Below are 10,045 nucleotides of genomic sequence, written 5' to 3' on the forward strand. Positions count from 1 at the left end.
AACAGTCCCCATCTCTTTGTTTAATCTCCTTTACAATAAAGCCAAGGGGAGAGAATTAAAAATCTTTGAAGTAGACCAAGGCTCAAAGGAATCAGCCAAGTAGACTTAAAGTAGTCACTTATTTCCCAAAACTGGTTTGTCCGCGAACAATAAAAGGAAGTAAAATTTATGGATAAATTATACAGTGGATTTGTCACTTAAAATATCGTAACTGTCTCAGGGACAATACCCCATGCTGAGGATTAATGGTCCCGCCGGACCTTTGATTCACCAGCGCCTTTTCTTCGCCCTTGACAAATTGGATTTTTAGGAATGGGAAGGTCGCCTGGACCATTGTGTGCTAGCCATTCAGAGGCCTCGATTATGCAGGGGGCTGAGGGAACCACTCCATGTGACCCTCTCGGGTGGGACTCTGCAGCTGCTTCGCAGCGCAACTCTCTCACCAAACTCCGCGCCCTTGCGCTCGCGGTGCCAAAAGGAGCCCGCCCTGATTGAAAAGGCGCAGTGCATGCCCGCTCGCGTCACTCCGCGGGCGGAGGACGCACGTCGGGGCGCGGCTCCCTGGCTAGCGCAAGGCTCGGGCTCTGTCACTCGCGCCCTGTGGAGGACCCGGAGCATCCGAGCGCCTGCCTGGCGGCGGCAGCAACAATGCACGGAACAGCCCGCGCTCCGGCCACCAGCGTGAGTGCGGACTGCTGCATCCCGGCCGGCTTGCGTCTCGGGCCGGTGCCTGGCACCTTCAAGCTGGGCAAGTACCTGTCAGACCGCAGGGAGCCCGGGCCCAAGAAAAAGGTATTGGCTATTCCGACCTCCGCCGCCTGTCGGCTGCCTCCCTTTGCCCTGACCAGGGAAAGGGGTAGAGAGGGAAAGTGCAAGAAGGGAGTGATTGGGTCATTACCTGCTAATTCTGCCGGGTAGAAGAGGGCTCCGATTATTCCTAGCAAGTCTAATTAAATGAGAGCTGGACAAGGGCCCGGCTGAGAGGGTAGGACATGGCTGAGAGGGGACAGTCACCAGGTGGGATGCACTGGATTCTCTACGTGCTGGGACCATTCGGAACCCGCTGTTTCCCCCGCGCTCTGAGGTCTCCTCCTCAAGGCGCTGGAGTCTCCCCAGACCCTCACCCGGGGTTCGCGGCTCTCTCTGCAAACGCACTCTCTCTGTGGGGGCGCAGGGCGTCGAAGACTTTTCTTCCCCTTTTTCCTTCAATATGTTAATTTGCGGTTTAAATTTGCTTTAAAATAATTTAATTCCATTTCCTCCGAAAAAATAATCCTTGGGATGTTCTCAGTTTCTAGACCCTCCTCCAATTTTTTTTTTCTCCCACCCATGTCGGTTTGTGGGTTTGGGGTAAATTGAGAGAGGGTCAGCAAGGTGGTGGCTCTCCTACGGGCTCTAAGGGCGAAGAGTGTCCACCGCCTGGGGCAACGGGTCAGAGCGCCTGCAGCCGGGCTCTAAGATTCCAGGGCCCCAACCGGGGGGCACCCCGGCCAACCCACCAGCTCTGACTCCCTAACCCCAGACAGGGTCGCGACTCCTGACCGGAAGGGAGATTTAAAGGCTCCCGCCCGCTTTGAGGGCATCCCAGCAGTCAAAGGTCTGCAAACAGCGATCAGAAAATGAAGTCAGAAGTCTGGTGGTGAAGGGAGGACCTTGGCTTTATTTAGCTTGCCGCTGCCTAGAGCTTTCTTCTAAGAAATAGCTCCCGTGCCTAGCCAGCGGGATCCGCATCTAGTTCCCCTTGAAATCAATCCTTTTCCCCACCACGTCTAAAGCCAGGTTTGCTGCGCACCACGCCTTCCTCTTTAAAGGAGCTTTAATTGCTTTTAAATGGCCGGCCATCTGCGGGCAAGCTTTTCCCTGCGTGCGCTTTGTTCGGAGACTTTCGATGCAAGTCTCGCAGAGCAAGTCTCCCCGCACCTAAGTGCGGTGCAGCACGAACAGGGAGGCTTGAGAAATTGGGGGTGGGCGCTTTGGGCCCTGGGACTGACTTGGAAACGTCTCTACCCTGGTGTTAGGACTGCTCTCAGAACCGCCAGTGGAAGAGCTGGGGTAGGGGTGGGGGGCTTCTTGGTGCAAGATGCGTCCAGGCACGCAGGGAGAATATCCTCACCCCACACGTTGTCAAGGTGGGGCGCGGGGAGGGGGGTACTGTTAAGTAGCCAGTCTCTCCTCTTTCTCCCTCCCCCCAAGCAACGGTCCTCAGGAATTATCCTCCTACCAGCAGCCCGTGGCAGTCTGGCCAAAGCGAAAACAACCATTTTCTTGTGTCAGGTGGGGTGGAGGATAAACTTTCTCTCTGGGTTGTGGTCTTGGCCATGGTGCGGGGGAGAACGACCACTGCTTGTGTTGCAGGTGCGCATGGTGAGAGGGGAGCTGGTGGACGAGTCGGGGGGCTCCCCTCTGGAGTGGATAGGGTTAATCCGGGCAGCCAGGAACCCCCAGGAACAGACTCTGGAAGCTATTGCAGACTTACCCGGAGGACAGGTACTGCGGGCTTCTCCTCCCCCCCACCCACTGCCATCTCCACTAACCGTCCCTGCCGGGCCAACAATAATAAGAGCAAAGCGCTTTAGCTACAGGTCTTTTAAACGTCCCAACAATACTATACGGTAGATACTATTGTTTCCATTTAAAGGATGAGGGCAATGAGGTTCAGAGAGATACAGTAGCTCTTCCAGGGTCACACAGCGTCAGAGCTGGGATTTGAACCTTTCTTCTCAGTTGCTTTTTGACTTATTACCTGGGAAATGACAGAGCTGTCCTATTCCTTGCGTCCCAGATCTTCTACCGAGCGTTACGAGACGTCCAGCCAGGGGAGGAGCTGACTGTGTGGTATTCTAACTCCTTGGCTCAGTGGTTCGACATCCCCACAACAGCGACTCCGACCCACGACGAGAAAGGTACCGCCTGAAAGTGTCCCTAGGCCAGCGTGGGTGGGCAAGAGTCCAGCTCTCCTTCAGTCTGGAGGCGAGTCCCCAGATTTGGAGGGCCTTTCCCTTGAGCTATGTAAACCTGAATTCACGCCCCCTATGTAGGGAGAGAGGCGACATCACCACTACCTCCTTAAAATCAACAGTAAATGGTAACAACAGGGATAGTAATAATCTGGCTCATAATTTATGAACTGGTCTTTATGAACTTCATGGGGTCATCCTTTCTTACTGCATACTCAAAGAGACAATTATTTACACAATTGAGACTCAGTAAAGGAGCTTTAAATCATCGTTACAGTAATTACGTCATAAGTTCCAGAGAGTATAACTCAAACCTGGAATGCTTTAACAAGGTAGAAAGGCTTTTTCCCCCCACTGGTTTTCGAGGAGAGCCATGTATTTCTACAGCATTTTAGAAGCATTACGGTACTTACAGCTGGTGAGTTGGCAGGTACTGAGGCCCTTCCATTTAAATAGTATTTATTCATTTCCCCCTCCCTACTTAAATTGAATCTGGGATGTATCCCAGTTTCTTCTCAGATTTATTTGATCCCTTCCAAAGCCAAAAGCGGATTTATGCAAATGAAGGTGCAGTAATTAAAGAGAAAAACATTTTAAAACCTTCCCTAGAACACTGAAGGACACTTCCTGTGGAAAGAAGTCTGGGATGTGCTAGAATAGTTAAGGTTAAGGTCTTGAGAGTCCCTTTTCATGGCTTCCCTTCCATGGCTCTTTTCCTTGCCAATAGTTTGTCTAATTTCTCCTAAAGCCACATTTATTATTTAAAGTTGACAAAATGAATGCTGTGAAATATTTTAACATGCTCTCTTCCTGAATTGCCTGCTCAACCTCATCCCTCTAGAAATAGGTTTAGAGAAATTAATACAAATATGGGAATTAGGAAACACTTCATTAATAAGATAGGATGAAGTTTATTCAAAATGATGACTCACTTCAAGTATCACTGTTCTCTGTAAATTAATTTTCTCAGTTTTGTGTGTAAATTTGTATGTACAGTGTTCATTAAAATTATCCTAAAATAGTTTGTTCCTTGCATCACATTAATTTCTCTTGTCAATTTATTCCAGTAAGAGAGAAGCATGATAAAACTTCCATAGTGGAGAACTCTCAAATCTGCCATAATAGAACAATTCAGAGGGCCACTGGCCTTTAGGGGCTAGCCATTTCTACACAGAACACCCTTCCTTAGTTAGGCATTCCCAAATAGTACAAGAGCAACTTGTTTGAGTAGTGGCCCTTATGTTTTCCTTTTAGCCAATTGAGCTTATAAACATCATATGCTAACAGAAGTAAAACTAAACACCATTTTCCTTTTGGGGAAAGCATAGGCTATTTTGAACCCTGGCTGCTCCAGCTTGGAGATTGCTGTTTGAAATCCCAACCACCTTTGGGCTACATGAAGGAAAGGAGGCAAGGTCACTTATGAAGTGTGTTTGATACTCTTGGCATGATTGGGATCTCAGAGTCTGGAGATCATGTCAGTTGGTCAGGATAAACTGGGAAAGGTGCATATTTTTTGTTTTTTGTTTTTTGAGACAGAGTCTCACTTTGTTGCCCGGGCTAGAGTGAGTGCTGTGGCGTCAGCCTAGCTCACAGCAACTTCAAACTCCTGGGCTTAAGTGATCCTACTGCCTCAGCCTCCCGAGTAGCTGGGACTACAGGCATGTGCCACCATGCCCAGCTAATTTTTTCTATATATATTTTTAGCTGTCCAGATAATTTTTATCTCTATTCTTAGTAGAGATGGGGTCTCGCTCAGGCTGGTCTCGAACTCCTGACCTCAAGCGATCCACCTGCCTCGGCCTCCCAGAGTGCTAGGATTACAGGCGTGAGCCACTGCGCCTGGCCAGGGAAAGGTGCATATTGAATCAGAAAACATATTTTGCTTAAATCTTGGAAAGAGGAAGAAATAAGTAGGGATAGCTGCTATTCTTCCAATACTGGCTAATTTCACTTGGTTTCAATTCATATTAAGTTTAAGGAAAATATTGCCCCTTTGTTTTAAGAACAAAGCTTACTTGGCCTTGCATTGAGCTGAGTCTGGGGCAGGCTCCTAAAAACTCCCTCTTTACACAGGGGTGAGGAGAGAGGGAGGTTCTAAATTTAGAAGAAGGGAGATTATTTAAGATATTAAATCAACATACCCCCCCCAAGAGAACACAAAAGGTCTATTCTTTAACTTTTAAGATTTATTGTACATGAATATTCAATACAAGGTAGCAGGAATATTGAAATAGTTTTATCCAAATCTTCTATAAACAATTAGGATAGGGTATCATAGGCAAATCCTCCTCTCCCCTTTTTTATTTCTGCTCTCCTTTGGCCTCAGTTGGAATAAACTGCTTCTCACTTGAATTTTCATCATTGCTACGGGGGGGGGGGACTACTTGCTTTATGCAAAGTTAGAAGTTAATATACATGAAGAGAAGAAGATCTGAAATGTTTTCCCATTGTTATTTCTGTGGTAATGTTTTAGAAGTTTGAGTTGCTTGTACATAAGGAGGGAGAATTTAACTTTCCCATTAAATTTTATGAGACTGACATACTTTGAATACTTCCTTGTGGATCGACTAACTTCTTTATCTTCAGTGTTATCAGCCAACCACATTTTAAAAGAAACCCAATTGCAAGATCACCCTTCTCTCTACAGAAGTAACCTGACCCCTCTGAGTGGAGATTAACTTCTAGCATGTGATTGGAATCTGTCTCATACATGTGTCTCTTGATTGTGTTCACAGACTGGCAAAATTAAAAACAAGTAATGCTAGTAATACTAAACACAAAAAAAGATTTGACATCAAACATGTATATTGTCCTGGTAGAGAATTCTGCACCTATTAAAAGCTGAGTACTATTACTTATATATAGTCACGTAATAAAACAGACTAATAAATGTATCTTCTCCAAGGACTTTACTAAGCTTGAGTCTGTACAGTTATCTAGGAGTTAATCAATTTTACCAAGTGGAACTGACAAGACAATGCAACATCATCCTTCTTAGAATATCATCATCAGGACATAGGATATTTTTCTTTTCTCCCATCAAATTAAATGGGGTTAAAGAGGAAATAAAGATACAAATAATTTTGAAGAATAGCAAATTATAGTCCCTATGTGGTCCTTCAGTTGGTCACGCTCCAGGAAAACCTCAGGCAAAGTGTTTAAGGCTGGGAGGGGGTGGAAAGGGTGGGTAATGGACACAAAAGACATTGTTCGATGAAAAGGAATGATTACATATGGCCCATACATACAGGATATTGTCTCGCCTGGTAATGAGGCACTCACGACCATTAGATAGGCCTTTGTTCAGTTTATCCAAACTCCTTGACATACGCCACCTATTCTGCAAACGCCAACAGATGGGCCCAGGCACAGCACAGCCTCAACACTTGATTTAAAGCAACAGCTGCTCTTTGCCCTTCCCCGGCCAGCCTGCCTGAGCAGTGCCCTTCCAACGAAGATTTTGCTCCGATGTCCCAAAGGAAGTCTTCGTTGGAAAGGCCAGGTCATTCTCCTTGGCCTCTGAGTAGTCCCAGAGGATGGAGACAGTGACAAGAGCTAGCCATTTGGGGCTTTTCTAGCTTGATACAGTGGGGCTAACGAACTTACTTGCCCTCTCTCCATACCGCTAGTCAAAATCTGGGCTTTGCTTTGGTTCGCTGGCGCTTTCTGTCTCTCTTGTTTGCTTCTCACCGGGTCGCTTTTCCACTCTTTCTCGCGCAGGGGAGGAGCGCTACATTTGCTGGTACTGCTGGAGGACATTTAGATACCCCAACAGCCTTAAGGCACACCTGCGTTTCCACTGCGTGCTCAGCGGCGGCGGGGGCAGCGCCTTCCTGCACCAGGAGCACGCGGCTCGCCAAGGCGCTGCCCCGGCGGCGGATGGCCTCGGCCTCTGCCCTAAACTGCAGGCGCCTGACTTCGCCACGCCCGCCCAGACTGGTGCTTTGCGGCCCCACCCGCAGGGCCCGCCACCCCCTCAGGCCTGCGGGGCGCGGGAAAGCGTCAAGCGCGAGGTCTCCTCAGCGCCCTTGGCCACCTCATCGCCCCCAGGCAAGTGGGGGCCGCCCAAGAAGGGCAAGGAGCAGCTGGATCGTGCCCTGGACATGAGCGGGACCGCCCGAGGACATAGCCACTTTCTCGGCATCGTGGGCGGCTCCCCGGCGGGGGGCGGTGGTCTGGCCTTCTACCCTGGCGTGCGCTCAGCTTTCAAACCCGCCGGCTTGGCCAGGGCAGCGGTGGCGGCGCACGGCGACTCGTACCGGGAGGAGAGCGGCGGCAAGCAGGGGGCTGGTCTAACCTTAGGCAGGTTGCTGGGCGGGGGCCGGGCAGGCGGGCGCCCGGGGAGCGGGGAGAACCCGACGGCGGGCGGTGCGGGCCACCATCATCACCACCACTCGCACCACCACCACCACCACCCCAAGTGTTTGCTCGTGGGGGACCCGCCGCCGCCGCCGCCGCCTCCGTCTGGCCTGCCCTGCTCAGGGGCCCTGCGCGGCTTCCCTTTGCTCCCGGTCCCCCCGGAGGAGGCGTCCGCCTTCAAGCACGTGGAGCGCGCCCCGCCCGTCGCCGCCGCCGCGCTACCCGGAGCTCGTTACGCGCAGCTGCCCCCGGCGCCGGGGCTGCCCGTTGAGCGCTGCGCTCTACCGCCCCTCGACGAGGGCGGGCTCAAAGCCTTTCCGGGTGGTGAGTGCAGCCACCTGCCCGCCGTCATGCCGGCCTTTACCGTCTACAACGGGGAGCTGCTCTACGGCTCACCAGCCACTGCCGCTTATTACCCGCTCAAACTGCACTTTGGCGGGCTGCTGAAGTATCCGGAGTCTATATCCTACTTCAGCGGGCCCGCGGCGGCTGCCCTAAGCCCCGCTGAACTGGGCTCCCTGGCCGGCATCGACCGAGAGATCGCCATGCACACTCAGCAGCTGTCTGAGATGGCGGCCGGGAAAGGTCGCGGCCGCCTGGACTCCGGGACGCTTCCACCGGCTGTCGTGGCGGCGGGCGGCGCTGGGGGCGGTGGCAGCGGGGGAGGCGGCGCAGGCAAGCCCAAGACCGGCCACCTGTGCCTCTACTGCGGCAAGCTGTACTCGCGCAAGTACGGGCTCAAGATCCACATGCGGACGCACACGGGCTACAAGCCACTCAAGTGCAAAGTGTGTCTGCGGCCCTTCGGCGACCCCAGCAATCTCAACAAGCACATCCGGCTGCACGCCGAGGGCAACACGCCCTACCGCTGCGAGTTCTGTGGCAAGGTGCTTGTGCGCCGCCGGGACCTGGAGCGCCACGTCAAGTCCCGCCACCCCGGCCAGAGTCTGCTTGCCAAGGCGGGCGACGGCTCAGGTGCCGAGCCTGGCTATCCCCCCGAGCCGGGAGATCCCAAGAGCGAAGACAGTGACGTGGACGTCTGCTTCACGGATGACCAGAGCGACCCCGAGGCCGGGGGCTGCGGCGAGCGCGACTCGTAACGAGTCTTCTAGGGAAGAGGCGGGGGGGTTTGTTCTGGGAAAAGGGAACCTCCTGCTGGTGAGGAGGAGGACTCAGTTGACAAAATGGTTTTAATTTGGGGGAGGGTGCCAGATTAGGAGCAGAGAGAGGTCCTAGGTCCAGCGCTGAAACTCAAAGCAAAAGTTCAGAGGCAGCTTAAAGAAATCCGACCACCTGGGCAGCCAGACGGCGGCCAGTCCCCCCCGCACCCCAGGCCTCTGGACTCCTCGGATAGGCTCACCCTGAATTGCACAGGCGGTCTGCTCTTGGGGTTTAGGATCACATTAATGCAAACGCCCTCGAGGGCGAGGACTTTAACTGCCACGTATTTTGAAATCGTACTTTTCTGTGCAGGAAATTGTGCCTTTTGAAACGACGTTTTGTGTGTATTTTACATTAGCATTTCATTGCATAGGCAAAACAGTTGTCGCAATTCGTTAGATGTGACGTCCATACACTTGTTTCCATTTTATCTGTTCTCATGTGAAAGTCTATGCCTTGCCTCATTGAACATGTAGTGGTAGCAGGTGTACAAATTGTTCAAGTTCCAATTATTTATAAGAGAATAATGATAAATGTAAAATATCTAAAGCATGAATCTAAGAGCACGCAATATATAATTTTAAAGAAAATATTCTATTTGGTAGACTACAAATGTGGTGTATGTTGTTTTATAATGAATGGTGTACAGTGGATACAGTATTTTGATCTTGGTTCCAGATTGTGCAATCTTTAAGAAAAATAAAGATACAAACGAGAGTTTGTTCACTTAGCGATTTTAGCAGATCTTTTAAAGAAGTAGTTTAATTTGAAAGCAATATTTGAGGAGACTTCAAAATAAGTCATAGGACACTTGAATATTTTGATTATTCATAAAATAATGTTAAGCAGTGTTGTAACAGAGAAATACACCATTTGCAATATGTGCATTTCACAGGTTCCCAAATAGCAGGCAAAACAATTGTTTTCTTAAACCACTGTTGATCATACTAAGTGCTTTCACATTTACTGAAAGAAGCTAAAGACCTTCAAGAAAAAAAACCCACATATTATCCTTTGTCAAAAAAAGAATTATGCAACTGTACAATCAGTCTTTATTTCTTGTTGTGTTCCATTTTGACAGAACTTTCCTTGGGAAACAAAAGGAAACTTGCTCAGTGCCTTTTATGATTCATACATTTTAATATTCAACAAATAGTGAAGAAGGATCTATTTTGTTTGAGGTCCTGATTTATTTGCTTTACTTATAAGTTTCTTTCTTCCATGTACTTCTTCCAACAATCTCCGGCTTGTCAGTATTGGTCCCATTTTACAGGAGAGAAAACATACTCTTCAAGGTCACTGGGAGGCCCATAATTAGAACGGCAAGGTTAGAAGCAATCACTGTATCTATTTATGAAAAATATTAATGGAAGCTAATGGAAGAATGTAATAAGGAATATAATTTTATGGGCTAAAACTGGAAAGCATCCATTCTCTTCCCCATACACACTCTGGGGAGGATTTCACCATAGGAAATGAAGGATTAGTAAACCTCTCAGTGAAGAACAGGCACCCTAAGAGCCCAGGTCTGTAGCACTATTTCTCAGAGGTTGGTTGGAAGATTC

General features: G+C 49.6%; 1 protein-coding gene across 1 annotated transcript; it reads left to right on the plus strand.

Moving 5' to 3' along the window:
• The first annotated feature begins 446 nt into the window (after positions 1–446).
• PRDM13 (PR/SET domain 13) lies at positions 447–9,197 on the plus strand. The gene is made up of 4 exons (XM_045542282.1): positions 447–792; positions 2,356–2,487; positions 2,783–2,903; positions 6,681–9,197. Exons 1-4 carry the CDS (start codon positions 649–651, stop codon positions 8,417–8,419), a joined length of 2,136 nt encoding a protein of 711 aa, XP_045398238.1. The 5' UTR covers positions 447–648; the 3' UTR covers positions 8,420–9,197.
• Positions 9,198–10,045: the final 848 nt, after the last annotated feature.

Source organism: Lemur catta, chromosome 2, assembly GCF_020740605.2.
Source record: "Lemur catta isolate mLemCat1 chromosome 2, mLemCat1.pri, whole genome shotgun sequence".
Classification (NCBI taxonomy): Eukaryota; Metazoa; Chordata; class Mammalia; order Primates; family Lemuridae; genus Lemur; species Lemur catta.